Source organism: Oenanthe melanoleuca, chromosome 17 (genome assembly GCF_029582105.1).
Source record: "Oenanthe melanoleuca isolate GR-GAL-2019-014 chromosome 17, OMel1.0, whole genome shotgun sequence".
Classification (NCBI taxonomy): domain Eukaryota; kingdom Metazoa; phylum Chordata; class Aves; order Passeriformes; family Muscicapidae; genus Oenanthe; species Oenanthe melanoleuca.
This window is the reverse complement of record NC_079350.1, coordinates 1581437-1601592: the sequence shown is the minus strand read 5'-3', so window position 1 is coordinate 1601592 and position 20156 is coordinate 1581437. Positions and strand designations below refer to the sequence as shown.

Here is a 20156-nt window from a genome sequence, read left to right as displayed (position 1 = left end):
CTGTAATTACTGTATTACTGGATGCCACATTTAGTATTTCCAAGTGCAACAAAACACACTTTTGCCATCCGTGCAAGAGAGATGGCAAATTGTGAGATTTTTACTGCTCTTTACCTCTATGGTTCATTAAGGAATAAAATATTGAACAAGTTAAATAATTCTGTTTACTCACTACATCTATTCTTGTATATGAACACTGCCGAGGTACACACAAAGCTGCATACTTCTCTTTTAACATGCTAATTCTTTCCTGCAGGAAATACCTTAAAGTGGTATCTTAAATTACACAATATTGATGCAATCTGATATACTGTAGTGGTAGATATTTTTAGCAAGTAAAAAACCAATTTTTACCACTACTGTGTACAAAAAAAGATGATAGATCATCACAAACAGAAGGCCTTCAGCCACAAATACACAGGGCTAATATAACCTGATCTTTAGTGTAGAAGGGATTTAATCACAATGAAGTAAAATAAGTACATTTATAACACTTCTCTGTGTGCCAGGATAACCTCTATATAAAATGGAACAAATGAGATCAATATAGTATTTTGTGGCAAATGTAAAAGACAAGTATGAATGTTAATGCATTTGTGGTCAGAGGTTATAGCTTTAACAGAGGGCCATCTATCCTAATGAATCTTTTTAATGTGTTTGATAAACTCTTCAAATTAAACTGAGTCAATGACCAACAGACAAGTATCAGATAAAACCAGAAACTACTTTAGGTGCAAGTGAAGCACAATTCCAGAAGAAAATTTCACACCTATGTCAAGGAAAGTTTTGGGTGTTGTGTTTTGGTGTTGGGTTTTTTGCATTTGACCTTTCCTCTGCCATGTGTTATTAGGGTTTGCTCTGCCCTTGCCCACCGAGCAGCTCTGTCCTACAGAGGTACAGCCAGTCCTACAGCATGAGCCAGCTTCTGCTCCACCAGAGCTGCTCCTCCCTCCTGGGACCCTTCCCTGCTTGTCTGCACCTCCTTAAAGCCAGACTCACACAAACACACAGCACAGCACTGAAATACCACTGAGTCAAATGTACACCTTACTCACAGGAAACAGCAGCAGCCTGACCCAGCCTCAGCCCACACTGTGCTGCTCAATCAGCCATTCTGCCTCCACATTTTCACACTTGGCTTGAGTTTGCATTAAGGATTTTTGATAGGTGTTCATCCACAGAGTGATAATCTGGTTTTAGAATCTCTGGCAAAGTTCTCAAGGATCTCCAAAGTATCTTACAGACAGGAATTAAAGTCATTTACTTAAGGAGTGCAACAATGCACAAATCAATTAATGAAGAGGTCATGTTACCACTATTTATATTCATAACTACGCAGTTTCAAAGTAAATAGTTCTTCAAAGGAACCAAATACGAGATTGAGTTAACGTCTGTAGAATGCAATGGGAGTTGTGAGTCTAATTCCCTTCACCACTGCTTAAAATTCCAGCACAAATTCTAACAGTCGAAATTCCAGTCAGGAAAATGTTCAGAAAAAACTCTCCAGACTATAACCCATTCCAGACAATAGATTATCAGTATCAGTTGTCTCTTCCCATCCCCCTATCCAAGGTTACTATCCTCAATATGGAAGTTCAATTTCCTTGGTTTCTATCTCACGCTTCCATGAAATAAGTAATATTAAAAAGTATATAAAAAGCTGCTTTCATCTTAAAAAAAGACATAAAAATCATCTTCCCAGGAGTCAAAAATCTGTCAGCATTTGGAATTTTGAACAATGGTTTACCAAAACTTGCTAGCCCCAGAAGGACCAAAATGCAAATTGTCTCTAATAGCCCAGAAGGTGGAGTTTAGGATTTGTTTAGGTTTGATCCTGGGTTTTGACAACTGCTGCTGAAGTAAAACAGCAGTCTTGCGTTAATTTTACACTTACTTGATAATAATCTAACCTCAAATCATCTCTTTTAAACTCCATTTCAATTTATAAAAAATCTAACACCCAAACCGCAAACAAACTAAAAAATCAACACAAAACAAAACCAACAAAAAACCACAGGAAAACCTAACGTCACTTTTTGTTCATAACAAAAAATACCACACCAAAGGCAGGCAGCCCAGTACTGCCTTGGGCACTCTGACAGGCCTCTTTTTGAATTCCAGTTTATATTCTCTTCTTGCAAGGAACTCCCCATAACAAAAAGAACCAGCAATAAAAATAGATCTAGTTCATCTTTTACTTCCCCAAACTTGCTTCGTCAGAGTGCTGCACTTGAAGCAGAGCTATGTTAAGTGCTCTAAAGCATTTTGTAGTGCTGTGCTACAACTACAACCTACACAGCAACAGACGAAAGACATACACAAATTCTAAATTCCAGTATTTCTATTGAAAACATTCATAGGAAGCATCATCCAACTGTGGATGGACCAGTCAGTCACTTATGGGACTGAGCCAACTTCAGGGAAAGGAGCCTCCCAAAGTCGCTGTTCTTAAATCGACAGGGAGTCTCCTTTAAAGTCATTACTACTTTGTTTCTTTTTCACCTGAATGACACTCAAATTAGAAGTTCTTTACAGCAGTGTCTGTATCTAGGTTAACTGGTGATTGCAGATGCACTAAGCTTTGAGCAGAAGTTAACACTCATTAATAAGATTACCTGTTGTGATTGAGAACAACCAAAAAACAAACCACCTTGGAAATGCTTATGACTCAGAATGTACTAAAGTTAAAACTATTCCCTTAAATAAAGTCACACACACACACACACCCTTTAACATCAACGTTTGGACTCTGTTCAAAGTACAAACTCTTTGCAGCTACTGGCATAGCAACCCTACCCTTGAAGCAGCACAGTAAGAGAGAGTTAATTGAAACAAGTGCTTCACCAAACTCTTAAACGCTTCAAATGCTGAAATTTTAAATCTCTCAGTAGTATTAGGTATCTAAATCGAGTCTCTAAAGAATTTAAAAGGAACAACCACTCAAATTCATTTATAAATTCAAGAAAATAAGTATAGCTAGTGAATGAAAATAATTTGTTAGAATCACTAGAAAAACGCTCCCTAAGAAAGTTTGAGTTTAGCAGTTAATTCCAACCTGCAGTTAAAAAGGCACTAGCTGTCAGTCAGTTTTCTCACCCAACTCTATCATGAAAAGAAAAACTGACAGATCACAGGAGCTTGCCTTTGTAAACCAATTCGGGAACTTTCATGCTTCTTATTTGTTAGGTTAAAGGTTAAATTGCTGACCTCTGCCCTCCTGCTTAGCCGCCTTTCCCTTTTTCTGTAAAGCTTTATTTTGGGGCTGTATTTACATGGATTAGTCTCTTTTCACGCTAAGAAGGAATCTGTTCACAGCCAAAGCCTTAGTTCTGGTTGTACAAAAAGCAGTCACAATTATTCAGCAGCAGACAATGACCATATTGTGGATTTACAAAAAAACCACCTCAGCCATGGCAAGTTCTGTCCTTGCTGCACAAAACAATAGAAGAAAAATCTTATCAAGCATTCAAGAGAAAGCAAACAAAGCAGGCCCACTGTGAACTTGATGAAGATGTCAAGCTCCTTTATAAAATATAAATCAACAAAAGAGTTTAAAGTCTTGTGAGTGAGACTTTCTGTGCTGAATTTGTCTAGTTAAACAGTGCCAGCATAGCAATATACTGCAGATTAGTAAATACTTGTGAAATGGGAAAGACTGTAGAGAAGTAGTTAAAGCATGGAGTAAAAAGGCCAAAGAGCTCTCTTTCCACAAAATAGCTCACAGAAACAGAGAAACACTCAGATTTGATATTACTGGTTCTAGTAATCTAATAGTATCAGATAAGAACACACCTGAAAATGTGTTAGATAAAATGTATGACGACCTCCAAAATCACAGATTCTAGTATTTTTTCATAAGGTGAGTTTCTCTTCAAATAGAGTTCTGTATTTCATTTATACTGTAAAAACCAAACTGTGAACTGTTTTCACAGAAAACAGCTCAAACAGTGCTATTGACTTACCCAGACACTGCAGCCCCCAGCAAGCTCTTTGTTAAAATCTTCCACCTTGTTTATACTTAGAAGCAAAGCAATCAAATGGAAAGAGAAAAACAAAGCAGCAGCTTAGGAGAATTAGAATTCCCAAATACCACCTACCTACTTAGGTTTGGTTACTTTTCCAATCCTGCTTTAGGAAGTTCGGTGTAGCAACACAACACTGCCAAGATAGGATAGGAAACTCGTGATATGAGAATTCCAGCCCCTTCAACAGAAAGCCCTTATTTAATGGAAAGATACCCAAATTCTGCACTTCCTTTGGTATTTCTGAACCTTCAGCATTTTATCTATTTCTCAATACAGAATGAGCAGATTGGAACCAATAAAATGCTTTCATGTTAAAAAAATTAAGACTGCTCTGAGAGGTGCATGGGTGAGGTTTACAAACCTCTGAATGACCAACTCAATCCTAGTCCAGTAACTTTGCTTATGTTCAAGAAAATCCTTCATCAGTACAGGAGGCACAGCTCTGCTATGTAACATTATAACCTATGCCAAAAGATAATGGGAAGGAGCAGCAGTGTGTCAGACAGAGACAGAAAGCTGCTAGTTCTCTCTACCTGTGAAAGTCCTACCACAGAAACCACAGTGACAACTGAAGAATAAGATTAAGGAACAAGTACATCGTTACTTCTTTCAGTAGAGTTAAGGACTTCGATTAGTTTAAGTTATGCATTTGTGATCTACTGGGAATGGGGGGAGGGAGGGAAAGAACTATTACAACCCAAGGCTAGAACATGAAAAGTAAAGAAGGAAGTACTTAAACTACTCACAAGCTTCTAGTAGGAACAAGATTAGTAGTACATGCTACTCTAGGAGCCAATTCAAATGCAAATTTCATCCTTTCACTCCAACAATGATAAACTACCTCAGAGTTAATAGTTTCCTTCTAAGATTCATCTCCCTTTTCAACCTAGCGGTATGTTTTCGAGAAAAGAAAGAAGCACATGGAGAGTCTTACAGCAAGACCTTTTAAATTCTGTCATAAAAGAAGTAGCATAAACTACATTTCCTTTCCTAATCCAGTGAACATTTGTTAAACTCTAACATACTTGCACTTTGTCCATGCGGTCGCGTTTAGGCTTCTAACTTACCATGGTTTTTTAAAAAAACACTCAGAAAAAAATCCTTTAGCTGTACTAAACCATTTCAGCTTTTTCCTTGAACACACAGCAAGAATTTATGCTACAGTCACAAAAAGATGAAAGATGAGGTCCTTGGAGAGAAAGGCCTTTTGGCACACTACATGGTAAAGCTACAGATTTGACATACTTTTATAATGTCTGCTTTGGCAAGAACACAAAAACCCCACACAAAAGCATGGTACGTCCTCCCAGACAGGGGTGTAGGGGGTGTTTTACTCTTGTGAGCATTTACTTTCAAATGCTCTTACTTCAGAGACTATTTTGATCGGTTACTTTAGACTAACAAATTCTCTTTTGCTATATGAACAGTTTGACAGTCAGACTACAATTCCCCTCACAGCCCTTTCTAACAAGAGAGACTCTTTGGCTAAGGTCCAGCAACAGCCTTAAATTTGTCATATCGTATTTTTGATGAATGATCTGCAGCAGTTTTAAGATCATAAAGTGCTTTGAAAGTTAAAAGAAAAATTTCACAAGTAGTAAGCTTTCACTTTCTTTATAAAGGTATTTAAACTAAACTTGCTAGGAGATTCTTTCTACTTCTGCATCTCAAAAAACCCACACAAAACAGTCTTTCGTCTGAGATTAAAAACATAGGAAACAGCTGCAATGTACTTCTCTACAATGTGTCAATAGCATAGAACTGGATATCTAGGAGTGCTTAAGTGAACTTAAGCAGTTATCTTCTGTAAAAGAAACAATACAAGTTCTTTGTAATTTACCACCTCAGGTTCTGAGAAGTTTCAGTATTACGAAATGCCATGACAAATACAAAAAATCATAATCTTATAAAATGCTTTTTTCCTTCCTTTACACAAAGATTAAAGATAGGAAAAGAAATTCAGTAAAATAGCAGTATTTCATAAAAAACTCTCAATTATCCACATCATGTAACAATTCCAATGCATGAGAGACCATGCACCAGAGACACAAAACTTATTAGTTTTAGCCAATATTTTCCCTAAAATATTCCATTTTTACAATATAACTGTGGCTATTTTCCCCACTTTTTCTGAAAGTAATTGTGTGGGAGCTGGTGAGAAGCATTAGACTTGCAAAGCTCCTATGCTTGACATACTTACACCTGACACACACAACACAGATTTCTCACTAGATAAATTCCATATACAGTCACTGTAAAAACACAGACTCTGTTCTTTCTATTCTAGTTTGCAGCTTCTCACTTTTGGTGAGAAGGCTCCAGGCTCTGAGCAATGCATCCCTACAAAGAGGAAATCAGGGGAGAAGAGGTCTCTGAGGATGAACAAGGAGCTCCTGGACAAACTCAACACAAACAGGCAGCTTCCAGAGGGTGGAAGCAGGGAAACATGGCCTGGAAGGAATGCAAAGGAACCGCTTGAATAGCCAGGCATCAGGTTAGGAAAGCTAAAGCCCTTCCAGAAGTAAATCTGGCCAAGGACACCAAGGACAACAAGAAAAGCTTTTACAGGTAATAAAAGAAAGAACGGGGAAAATAAGAGTCTTCTCAGAAAGGGGAATTCTCAGCTTCCATTGGAACATCAATCATTAGGCAAAAAAATGGTTTGGTGTTGTGTTTTCCTAAGGAAAGAGATTTTAATGAAAAATATTCATCTTCATGCAGCCAGCCAGTCAGAGTGGCAGCTATCCTGCTCCACAGTCCTCAAAACTGAGACATCACATTTACTTAAGAAAAACCCGTATGTTTCCAAGTATGACCCACAAATTCAACAAAAAAAAGCACAAAAACCACCTTTAAATATAACTGAATGCTGGAATTGTATAATGTACCTAAGATTTAATGTGCCAAAAATATACAATGCTGAGCACAGATGATCATTATTTCTAAACAATCTTAAGGGGAAAGGACAGTGAGAGCACAGCAAGCTGATCCAGTGATCATTTCCACTCTCAGTTCACACATTTCACTGTAGTTTGGCAAAGTTCTGCCTTGACTGAAATAAAACAATGTTTGCTTTTTCAACTTCTTTGGTTTCAATGAAATTTTTCTCTTTGTACTTTAAGTGTACAAAATATTCCCCAGAATGATCCTGAAACTTGATCCTGAGCAGGTATGAGGTCAGACCAGGTTCTTCATAGTTTTGAAGCAGTTCAGTCTTGAAAACCTCCAAGGATGGAGATGCACAACATCTTTTGAGTGTGATGGTCTAACAGTTGACTGACTCCTCATGGTGAACAGGGTCCCCATATTCCCTCAGATCCTCTTGATCCAGCCTGTCACTGCACCCCGTCCTCCTGCCACGCACCCCTTGGCGAGCCTGGATCCCTCATCCTGACGGATTCTCAGGATGGAAGGCTGTGCTCAGGATCCCTGGAGCCTCCTCCAGGCTGCACCAGCCCAGCACCCCTGTCTCCTCACACTGAAGTGCTTCAGCTCACTCACCATCTTTGCAGCCCTCCATTATACTTGGTCTGGTTTATTGGTGTCTTTTGTGGACTCCAGAACAGATTTTTCCCTTGTGTAATTGACTATGAACTCTGAAATACATTAAAGCTTAAAATTCCAGTTGATACTTCACAGTCACATGGCAAACATCCTTTGCTACTTTCTCTCTTCTCCTCTTCAATTTGCTGCCCATCCCACTAGGGCTGGGGGAAAGGGCAGCTGCGTGGGGCTGAGCTGCCAGCTGGGGTTAATCCATGACAGCTACACAAATTTTGGAATAAAAAAATAGAGGCAACTTTTACCATCCCACAAACCAGACAATACCCCACACTAGGGCAGTTACAGCTTTGGAGCAATTGTTTCTCCTCAAGGCCAAGTCAGAAGATTGATATCAGAATTAAGAGCATTTTAAGTATCAATAGCACTATTATACTAGACATAAACTTCAAAAGCAGCTGCCTTAGTTAATTTTGGGATCAATTAAATGGCGAAAAAAAGTTTTAAACCTGCCTGATAATTTGCTTCTTATACAACTTGTATGAATTTTATTTTTCTCAACAATAGCTGCTCCTTGCCATGTAACATACATTCCCTGACTGCAAAAAAAAGAGAAGTTAATCCATATTCTTAGGGTTTTGGCATGGAACAGACAGCAAAAAAGTGGATACAGACTACACGGAGGTTTCTAGGTGTGTATTTCTGGAATGGTGATTTGCCTGGGATACAGTACAACTGCTAAATACAGCAGAGAGCCAAAAAACCTTCATTCAGAACAGGAGGACAAAATATTTGGGTATACACAAATCTAAAGCATCTGAGAATAAAATACATGTCTTAAGAATAAAACAAAAAATGGTTGGGAAAAATGTCTTAAAAAATTCTTTAGAGAGAGTAACTTCAAAATACATGACTGGTAAAATCAATTATTAAAACTTTTTTTACTCCCTAAAAAGAATTTCTGAAGATTTTGCACCTACAAGTGCATACAACAAACCTAAAAACACAACTAAGTGAAACTCCCACAGAATCAGTTGGTTTATAGAACAAAATGTATACTAAATTCTCCAATTAAAAACCTGTAAAGTAGTTTCCATGCTTTTTAACCCACCTTCCCACAGCAGGGAATTAATCCCTCCAGGGGGATGCAAACAAACTTCAAAGAAAAGATTATACCCAGACACTAGTACTGTACAATGTAATGTTTATGGTCAAATTTGTTCAGATTTTCTGGCACTAGATTCCAGGTCAGATGTGCAGAAACAAAGACCAGTTATTAAAAGGGCTCCTGCAGTTACATCAAATAGTTGTGATGGCACAGAGCAGTAGGACAAACCACAACTGTATTTCAGTTACAACTCCTAGGAGGCTTTGGCAGGGAAGGAATGAGTTGCAGCTATTTGACTTTCACAGACTGTAACAAATACAGATATAAAAGGAGGTAAGTGGCTTTCCAGTCAATAAAATACAAAAATCTTTTCTATCGGTTCATTACACCATATCTACAACATACACATGATTGTTCAATAAAAGACAAAAGAAACACTACTTCAGTGTATGCTGACTAATCATAATTATTTAATTTTGACAAGCTTCCTTTTATACCATTCTAGAGATTGAATTCTCATAATAGCCTCTTGAACTAAATTTTGGAATTAGGAATTTCAACCTTTCCTTTTCCTGCTTCTTTGATCAAATTCCTCGGGTGAGATAAAGGTGCAATCAAAAATTCCCAAATGTACTTACATGTTGGTTTCAGCAGTTGTGGGATTTCTCTACCATAAACATAGGAATACTTATCAAAATAATATTACAGAAAAATACTTGTGTAATTATGACTTGATAACAATGGTAAAAACAGTTAACCAAATCATAAACTGCATCCTTGCCTAATTTCCAGAAAAAGTCATTTGATCAAAGCGAGAATTCTGGGAGCAGATAAAAATACTTTTGTAGGCAAGTAAGAAAGAGGAAGTAAAAACAAGTTCCAAACAAGAGAAGAGTTATTTCTGTTTTAAAAGACAAAAAGAGACAAAACAGTCAAAGAAACCTGAAAATTGTTCACAATCAGGTAAATAAACATATTTCTCACTTTTAGTCCTAACTGTAAAAGATTCCACAGAACCAATAATGGAGGTATTTTAAAAGCTAGAACAGCATAATTTTAAATATACTTATTTATCTCACAATATATTGTGAATTTAAAAATAGTTTTAGCCACTAAGTAGGTAGAACTAGTGCAGAACAGTACCTTTCCCAATGCAGCTGATTCCTGAGTGGGTCACTTCTGCATACACCTCAAAGGTAGTTTCTGGATTTTGTCTGAAACAAAAGGAAGGTATTTAGCACTCTGAGAATTTGGTTTAAGTGCGCTTTCAATGAGGCAGTCAGAAAGGGTTCTCAGCATGCACACAGTACAATGACAACTAGAGAATCTCAATTTCTTGGTTTATAGCCCTGGATGATCTCTCATCAGACCTTTGTCAGATAAATACAGAGATTTTTTCAGGGGAAAAAAAAGTCTTGGAAACTTTTCACCAAACTGAAAAGTCACATTGTCCAACACTGAACAACCAGCACCCAGACTCACATTTTCATTACTGTGACCCTTGAGTTCAACTTCATGACATCTCTTTGCCCAGGAAAAGGGAAAAAAAAAGTAGCTGCAGTCAAGAAGAGGCAAAATCACTTTCTGCACACACTACTGAAAAACTTAAGAGGCTGTACTTAGGATGAAGACAGCGCCCCTTTTTAATACCTGTCAAAATATTTCTAAATATCTCTTTGTCAAAAAAAGGCCATGCTGGAGAATATTACAAATGCACAAGATTTGGTCTCATGGGACTCCAGAGACTTAAATCCAGAAATTTGCCAGATGCATGGAAATAAGTGTGACAGTCAAAAACCACAGCAAATTGAGCTACAAGGTGTAAATGATGCTCAAGGAAAGAGATTTACTTCGCTCAGGAGTTATAAATATACCGGTAGTAAAAGTAAAAAGTTAATGATATTACTTCAAAACAAGCAAACAAACAAACCATTTAGTGTATATTTTCAGTTCTTACTAATTTAACTCTCTAAGTGATGCTCTGGAATTACATCTCCTAATGTGCATGTAAAGGCAGAAGGTGATTATATAAGAAAGAATATTTTGAGTTAATTCCTGACTAACAATTTTAGCTACTCCAGATATTTATGAGATCAAAGAGACTGTAATCCTGAAATAAGGATTTTGCAGGTCTGAACACGTGACACTTTATTCCTAGACTTTCTTGTTAAAATCAAGAATCAAAATTGCATAATTACTGTTCCAAATTTATGGCTTCTTGTATAGTGATAATATTGTCTCCTATGTGTTAATGCAAACTAACATTAGAAAACTGCTGTGGTATAATTCACTTGTACATTTTGTAACTTCCTTACAGCTAAGGATGAAAATAATGACAAAACCCATAAATATAGATGGTAGAACTCCTAACTGAATGATAATTTTAAAAATTAAATTCATCCAACATTTCAAACCAAATATATAAGCATGTCAAGGAGTACAGCTTAACTCTTCAGAGAATTTCTATTATTTTTAATCCTACTTTAACACCAAAAGGATTAAGGAAAACATTTCTAACCATGCCACAGGCCCACTTAGGCTAACTCAAGTGGCTCTAAGCCAAACTCCACATCTATTTAAACTGACAGAAAAGCTACCATTGCTTTCAGTAGCACAGGATCACACTCCTCAGTTTTACAGAGCATCTCTCAGGAGCAACAATGGTTCACAACTCAATTAATGGTAATTTTATTTGCCACCAGCTCCCAAATGGTTTGTCTTAAGTAGCTGTTTTTTCAGAAAACTATACTCATGAGTTATGAGAAATCCAAAGTCAGCTATTATTGTGCAATATAAACCAAACTTGCATAATTCTCGTGGTACTACTCAAGTTGCAGCACATACCCTGCAGATACTGGGGTTCAGCTCCATTCCACAGTCACGGCACGGGGCAAGGATTGAACAACACCCACAGGGCACCAAAAATGCATTTTTCCTTTCATACACATTGCTGAGCAGCCTTATCATACCCTCCTTGTTTGTGTCTTTATTTTTAGCACCCTGTTTCCTTAATTAAAAGTTTATAAACTTTATATTTTTACAGCTAATGGTTAAAAAAACAAACACCTTTTTAGTATTATGTTAGAGCCCATGTTCAAATTCTTAAGTGAAAGCTGTAACACAGCTGGCAGGAGCACAGACTATATTCCAAAACTTTCAGACAAAAAGACATAACATTTTGTATTTTAATTTTCCATTACAAACATCCATTTATTCCTATGAACAGTGAAATTAAAGCAGCCTTCCCAAGTGAGAAACTCAGTATTAAAGGCTGCATTCAACAACCAACACCTCAGTATGAGAATGAAATCCTTGTTGGATTGTGGATATTTTATAAGTCTTCAGAGGCATTAAGGAAATAAGCCACTATAAAACTTCATACAGTTTGCAAATACAGCATAAACATGATCAGAAACGTTTATTCTGTAGCCCAGTGTCACCTGTGCATTGCGCAGAAACCCCAACCCCTGTAACCCTCCACAGCACAAGAGCCTTGAACACACCAAATTTTCCCTCCTCCCAAAAATCACTTACAGACCCACGGTCACTTATCAAGTGAACAGTAACACTCAATTAAAAAAAATACATAGGACACAGAGGTACAAAAATACATAGTACCTCATTTATTGGAGAACTAGGTAATTTCAGAAGGAAATGCAATACTTCTTTGTAAACACAAACTTAGGAAGGAGCAGTATGAGAAAATAATACTTCTGTGATAAATGCTAGTTAGATGAATTACTTCAAACCTCTGATGTAGAAATAAAATCCGTCTCACAGTAATCAATATGAAATTCAATTTTACGCTGAAATAAGATATTTCAAATAAGATATTTATGTACCTTTTATGACCAAATATTGTAGTTTACCAAACTGTAAGAGATTTATTCAGAATAAAATTACATCAAGCCCTTCTCTGAAGCTGCATGGGTGGAAAGTACATACTTTACATATCTACAGCCTATTTCAATTCTGTCAGCAGCATTTTTGTACAGATAGGAAAATGCAGTAGCACTTATGACAGAAAGTATCATTCTGCTTACGAGCTGAAGCATAAGAGAGGAGTCTGACACTGCCTAATAATTAGTTGTCTTGTAACAAGATTTAGTTGCTCAACTCTTGCTGAAAATAAATTATGAGCAGAAACTGTAATCACTAATTCAATTCAGAAACTACGACTGAAGCCTTGATTAATTTCCATATATTTAACTTTTTTTGCCTGGTATTCCCCAAGTAGATATTTCATCCTAGTATATAACAACATTGTTAAATCTCTGAAAGCTTTCCCATCTATTGTGTCACCAGTGAAATGCAACCACCTCTGGAAAGGGACATGCCAACCGTTTTACAGTGCAATGCCATTCTGCTGAACAGACTGATATCGACACATTATTAATGATAAATAAATAAGAAATCCTTTCTGTCTTGCACCATGGAGTACAGAGGCTCCCAAGCAGTGACAGCAGCAGGTTAACAAGGCTAATGTCCTACCTCACCTGGCTGGCACCAAGTGTGGCACGTTCCTACAGAGGATTAACCCAGCACTGTAACCCAACAGTCAATTTAGCTTTTTTTTTGCCTGCAGCTATACAGAAGCCAAAAGCTTACAGGACTGCTGGCAACTTCTTGATTTCTTTCACTTCAGTCTGATGCAGCTGCTGATACTTTTCTCTAAGCAATCCTTCACTCAAATGACTCATTATTACACACCCATCAGAAATATAACTGACAGATCTGCCCAGGTTTCACGCAGAGTCTATCAGTGTGTGCAAGGGATCATGAGCCAAGCAGTTATCCCTCATAGTTATCAATCTACTGCAAGAAGCAAGTGATCTGACTTCTAGATGTTTACTGGGGCTCCAGCACAGACTGGTGCCCCCCTAAAGGAGATGTGCCTCATCCTACGCAGCTACCGAACATTTCTCTCATTCACACTTCCAACCTGCCCCAATAAGGAAGTTACTTACCAACATTAAAGTCTTTGCTGGATTAAACATCCAGCTCAGAAAGGCAGACCAGAAAAGCCTCTTACTCAGACAGGCTCTCTCACTCTATATATTCTAAAACTGTTTCGAAATTTTGTCCTTACACTATTCAGGCACAGCATTCTGTCCAAAGAAGGAAAAAGCAATTTATTAAGTGTTGCTCAAGGCAAAGTTGCTTAACCACTCAGTGGACAAAATGCTTTCTAACAAAGTCCAAGAAGAATGAAAAGCAATGTTTACCTGGGTTTATTACCTCTGTTACTCTGGTGATTGAGAAAGACGTGGGTTTTATCTGCAGTCTTGAAAGACATGTTCACACGGAAAGACTTTGCACAGAAAAAGTCTGTAACTCCACTGGCAGCACTAAGTGTTTCTAACAGCTGCATCTCCCTGACACCAGTTTCCAGTTGGAACATCTCACCTGCCTGATGACATTCTCATTTAGCAAAGTCTACTCAAAGCCACTGAAGTCCAATCAGCAATCACAAACCCAAAGATGGCAAACATAGCTTGTGGATTCAGTACACACTCAAAGGAAACTGCATTTAAAGGAAGCATCAACTTTTTAATAGATTTAAGATAAGGTCATCATAGGAAGTCATTTTGGATCATAAAGTGATCCAAGCAAGGGTGACTGCTGCCGGATTAGAAGGTGCAAGTTAGAGAAACAGCCTGCTCTGCTGCCAAAACACCTACAATTCTCAATTCTACCTGTATTTGACTGTAAGAGTTCAACCAGTTTCTCAGGCTTTCATTTCTCTGCAGCAACAGTTGAAAACACATACTCCAAAAAGGTGCAAAACTCATGCCCACAGTATGCTTAAGGAAGGAAGGCTCATCCCCTTCTGGAACCAACCATCGCCACGGTGCTATCATTACAAACACTCATTATCCGCTTACATTTTCCTGAAACGCCTGGCTGAAAAGACATGTTTTCATCTATCCAGCCTGTGGGCTTGGAAACATGAAGATGTGTCATCATACGAACTATGTCCCCTCCAGTCTTGTATTCAAGTTAAACAGAAGAAGTGAAAAGTTAAAGCCCAATGTAATCCTGAAGAACACTGTGTTCAAGAAGGCAAAAAGTGCTCAACAGCAGCTGCCAAAACTGCTGAATAAAATAGGATCTTCCGGGGTCTCTCCACTCTATAACCCTTTCACACACAGAGATGTCAGCACTCCTGCTTGGCAACAGCTTTATTACACCTCTACCTGTGTCTGAGAAACTGAATTATCCTGGAATAGCATATGAACAAAGTAAGACTTTTAATGTGAGTATACCAAACATATCAATAATGCTTACCAATAAATCAACTACCAATTTTATGAAAATTTTAAAAAACCCCAACATTGAGGGCAAGGATGTGCAGGCCCAGCACATCAATCACATCCTTCCTGCAAACCCCTTTGCTAATGCATTTTGGCTATCTCCTAGCCAGACTGTAGTCCTTCCGTCAGCACACTCTAACCTGGGCAAAGAAATGTGCACTCCTTCGACCCCTCCACACCCCGAACAGGCGTCGGCTGTGCTGGCAACGAAGATGTTCCCAACACAGCACCTCCGCCCTCCCTCAGGCCTGCACGATAACACTGCACTGCCGTCCCCGCCTGGCCCTGAGAGCGGGAGGGGCAGCGGGCCGGTGTGAGGCAGGGTCGGCTCTCGCCCCTCTCCTGGGGCAGGGCCGGAGGGTCCCGCCGGGGTCGCGCCCGGAGCTGGCGACGGACGGCCCGTCCTGCCCGTCTCCCCGGCCCGCGGGGCAGGGAGCGCTCTCTCCCCTTTCTTCTCCCTCTCCTTCTCCCCCAACCCGAGGCCCGCGAGCTCGGCCGGGGTCCCGCCCGCGCGGCCTCACACGGAGCGGAGGGAGGGAGGGGAAGTCAGTCCCCTTCTCGCTCTCCGGAGGGCCTGAAGCGGGGCTGGAGAGCTGCGGAGGGCACTCACTTGATCCTGGATCCCATGGTATCCGGGGGGCCGCATAGACCCGGGGCGGAGCGAGATACGGGCGGGGGCCGCAGGGCCGCGCTCTGTCCAGCGCTCGCCCCTCACTCCATCCCGGCCCGCGCCGCGGCGCCCCGGCCGAGTCACGGCGCGGGGGCTGCCGGGAGCTGTAGTGCGACGGGGACCGGGGCGGGCGGTGCGTGCCTGTCTGGGGGAGCCGTCAGGGAAAGGAGCGGCTCTGCTCGTGGTGCCGAGCCACAGGAAAGCAAGCAACGGGCAGAAACTGATGCACAGCAAGTTCTACTCGAACACGAGGGAAAATTGCTTCACTGTGCGAGTGACCGAGCACTGGAAAAAATTGTCCCGAGAGGGTGTGGAGTTTCCCTCACGGGAAATATTCCAGAACCGTCAGGACACAATGCTGTACCGTGTGCTCTCTTGACTGGACAGGGAGATTACACCAGATGCCCCAAAAGGTCCCTTCCTACCCGACTTATCCTGTGTCTCTGTGACTGCGGCCGGGAGCGCCGGGGGTCGGCTATGGCACCGCGGAGTGGCCCCGTTCTCATGGAGATTCAGGCGGGGCCCCGTTCTCCTCACGGAGATTCAGGCGGGAACCCCGCGGCGGTTCGGGCCCCGTTCTCCTCACGGAGATTCAGGCGGGAACCCCGCGGCGGTTCGGGCCCCGTTCTCATGGAGACTCAGGCGGGAACCCCGCGGCGGTTCGGGCCCCGTTCTCCTCACGGAGATTCAGGCGGGAACCCTGCGGCGGTTCGGGCCCCGTTCTCCTCATGGAGATTCAGGACCGGCCGCGCTCCCCTCAGGCTTCCTCAGTTACCCAGCCGCATTTAGCCGCTGAAGAGCGTCCTGGAGTGACACCGAACAGCGGGGCCGGGCCGGGACTGACGGGGCTAAACTTCGTCACCAGCTTCGTCCCGAGCCCAGGATATCCACTGATATTCAGGCCAGATGAGGAGCAGGACTGCCCATCTCGGAAAACGCCGTGCAGAGGGGAGCCGTCCCCATGGGCACAGGCGGGAGTGTCAGGCAGGAGCAGGTATTCGATGTCCAGGTCCTACAGAAGTCAAAGGAAAGAGGCAGAGAGGGAGGGGTGCCCTGGCAGAGCTGGGACAGGACATTGTGCGCTGTGGGCAAGGAGACCAAAGCAGCTGAAAAGACAGTAAAACATGACTAGAGAGAATCTCAAGGCCAAGCAAGATCATAAAGAGGACTGGAGATTTCTCAGAAATGGAATGCAGTCTGCTGAAAACATGTCTTACATTGACTCAAACATTGCAGATAGACAGCTTTTGAAACATGCCGTGTTGGAGTTGGCAAGCAGGAACAAACAGGTAGGCAACTATTTCATTAAACATTATTTACGGGGAATTTTGAGGAAGGTTTGGAGCATTTCTAGTGCAATGTAGCAATTTTTAAACTTTATTTAGAGTTGAAGGTGATCTACAGTGAGGAATTAAAGAATTTTTTGATTTGTCTTTAAAACGCTTTCAAAGTGCAAATCATTGTGGACACCAAGTGCTTGGCTGAAGAACCTAGTCAGTTAGAAAGATGGGAGAGAGTATTTTGCATCTGAGATCCTTTGATACCCCGTTTGCTCCCCGGAGAGCCTGGGGAGGAAAAATCATACCACCCTCATTCAAGTAATAAATTTAAAACGTGTTAAACACTATGCAAAAAGTCCTGGAAGATTTATTCACAGTTACAGTAAGTCAAAGACATGTTCAGGGAGATGAGGAGGAGTGTTTCTAGTACTAATTTGAGTACTTGAGATGAGGTGCTTCCAGCACAGGTTCCACCCACAGCCTCTGCCACAGGAGCCATGTGTAAGCTCAGAGCTCAGCGTTCAGCCCTGGCTTGTTCTGTGCTGTGGATATACCTGTCCCCAGCCCTGAGTCACTGTTTGATCTATAGTGCTGTTCCCTGTCTCATTCAGTCATTCCTGTACCCATGTAAAATAGCTTTCTAACCAAAATTACTGGGTTCAGACAGGGATATTCTAACCCTTTAAACATATTGGTGCACTAAGGAACGCACATCTAACCAACAAATGGTGGTGAGTTCATAGAGATATTGTTAAAATAAGGTGCAAAAGCCAAAAAACCCTATTTTTGTAATGAGTTAAAAACTAGGGAAGCTGGTAAATTCAATGCTGGGAAAACCCTCAACATTTTAGGAGTGGCTAACAGAATTTCTTACATTTCATCACTCTTACATTTCATCACATGTTCCTCTTTTTGGAATAGGGATTGACATTAAATTTAAGATGTGGAGCTACAGACTCACAATTTTAGTTTTGGTCTGTTTTGTGTAGTGAGCTTTTTAAAGATTTAAAGGTAAACTTATTAATATGAACAGATACAGTAAATGTTTAATGGGGACAGGTATACAAGAGTAGTATATATATTCTCAGTAGATTTCTATTTCATAGTTTCTAGACTGGACATACTAAGGAATAAAAGGCTGGGAGATTCAAATGAGCAATTTAAACCCTCTCCCCATGAAAGTAAGTGGTTGGAAAAACCTGCATTCAGCCAGTTTGGGGAAAAGAAGGCATAAAAGGTGAATTCTTTGTACTGGACTGGGTGACTGAGGTGGTGGATGAACCGATAGTAAACTATCAAGTGTCAGGAAACATAATGTTTGGCAACTTCATTTAAATATGTCTTGGTAAAATATCTATTTTGTAGGTGACTGATTTGTAATGAGCATATTTTCCTGCCCCAGGGAAGAATTATAAGGGCAACTTCATGTTGGTATCTGTTCATCAACAGTTTCTCAACCAGGATCTTGTGTAGGTGTGTGCCTGAACCTTTGAGCAGGAGATATTACACTCACGTGGGTCATGTGATAAGCATGAGATAATACATTTGAAAAATAATGTTATAATATATTTCAAGAAGAGGATTACCTACCTCAAATTCACAGTTAATAAAGATGAGTTTAATTAATAAAAATAAATGGGCATGTGTATGGAAAATTGTGAGGTTCTGTCCTTGCTGAAGAAGACACACTTAATGGGTCTGGCAGCATGCAAATTGAATCTGTGGAAGCTCTGGTGTAAAAGACTGCCTAATAAAACAGGTGTGAGCTTGTAAATCTGGTAATGCTAAGTCAGAGGAAACCAGAAAGGCGAGGACAGGATGAATTTTCTTCTACTTCAAGAATAAAGCAGATGCTAATATGGAATTTGTACTGTGATTTCTAACTGTATTTTGTATATATGAAGCAAGTAAAGTCAGGTATATTCCAGAATTCAGGATACAGAACATGCTTGTACTCCACAAACGTTGATAATAAAATAGGAGAATTCATTCAAAATCTCAATTGAATAGACACTGAATACTTAAATATTTGTTCAAATTGTGAAAACTATGTTTTCTGTGGGAAGTGGGGAAAAAGTGCTAAACATGATGCAAATACTCCTGTTCCAGTGCAGGAAATTTTTCTTTCTGTCTGCCTAATAATAATCTATGTTCCAAGCTGTAGAACTTTTTTCCCTCTGCTTTACCTGGTGTATTTATGTAAATAAGCTGCTCATTAAATACCCCAAATCCCATTTTCTGCAATTGTCGATGGCCCCACGTCTGCAGCTGGCCCAATGGTTGATGTAATTGTGTCCCAGTGACAGGGCAGCAGAGACAGCAAAGCCCCCGAGGACAGCCAGGACTTTCAGCAATGCCTGCTGGCCTGGCCACGGAGCCCTGGGTGTGAGTGGCTCAGAATAGATGAGCTGATTAACTGTGAATCACCCTCCCAGAAGAGATGAAGCATTAATAGCAAACAAAAGGGAAGCAGAAGGGAAACTTCAGGCAGAAGAAAATAATCCAGGAATTAAAGGCTTGGTGAAAGCCTTAGGATGCTTCCAGATTGACCTGAGAGTCTAAGTTCAATACTATAGAAATAGGAGTCTGATAGACCAGGATGGATTTGGTGAATGTGGCTGAGCCTCTATTTTAATATGTAACACGCCCACAGCAACAAATGCACCTGAGAACACAGTTACTGTTTCTGCTCCCCCAGTGACAATCCTGCTGAGGCACAATGTAACCTGAATTTACTGGGGAGATTCTCCCTGCCACATTTCAGCCAATGAGAATGGCGGGGGAAAAAATGCTGTCTTTTAGAGATAATAGTAAAGCTTCATGTAAAAAGTTATGCCTTGGAAGAGAATATCCTGCTATCACCCTAATATTGATTATAATGTTCATGTACGTTTTTCCTAATTTCTCAGTGGATGAATATTAGGAAAATCTCCACCCATGTTTAGAAACCAATTAAAAACTTTTAAAATATGTTTTTTAGATGTGAAGCGGAAGTTATTTCATCAACCTTAGTTCTGTAATTCTTGTTGTTACCAAACAATGAGCCTCATGAGTTATGGATCAGATCATTGCAAACAGCCTCCAGAAGTGTTTATATGTGTTATGTGTTACTTGAACAAAAAGCCTGTTCTTAATGCTCTCAGAGTGGAATTCATCAGGCATTGTTAGGATAGCTGTTTACCCTCAGAGACATTCCCTTATGCCCTGCAACAAGAGACATTTAAATCAACAGATGTACCTATTTGTATGGATGGAAAT

General features: G+C 40.2%; 1 protein-coding gene across 9 annotated transcripts in view; it reads right to left on the bottom strand.

Annotated features, from left to right (window-relative positions):
- Nucleotides 1–15726, bottom strand: part of DENND1A (DENN domain containing 1A) — a 149727-nt gene extending 134001 nt beyond the window's left edge. For 6 of the 9 annotated variants that reach the window (XM_056505459.1, XM_056505453.1, XM_056505452.1 and 3 more), the window contains exons 1-2: nucleotides 15559–15702; nucleotides 9778–9848 (exon numbers count right to left, since the gene is read on the bottom strand). In XM_056505459.1, coding sequence (XP_056361434.1) covers nucleotides 9778–9848; nucleotides 15559–15575 — 88 coding nt within the window. In that variant the 5' untranslated portion in view covers nucleotides 15576–15702. Of the gene's footprint in view, nucleotides 1–9777; nucleotides 9849–15558 lie in introns of those variants that run through there. The other 3 variants (XM_056505450.1, XM_056505455.1, XM_056505456.1) reach the window with 2 other exon arrangements.
- Nucleotides 15727–20156: the final 4430 nt, after the last annotated feature.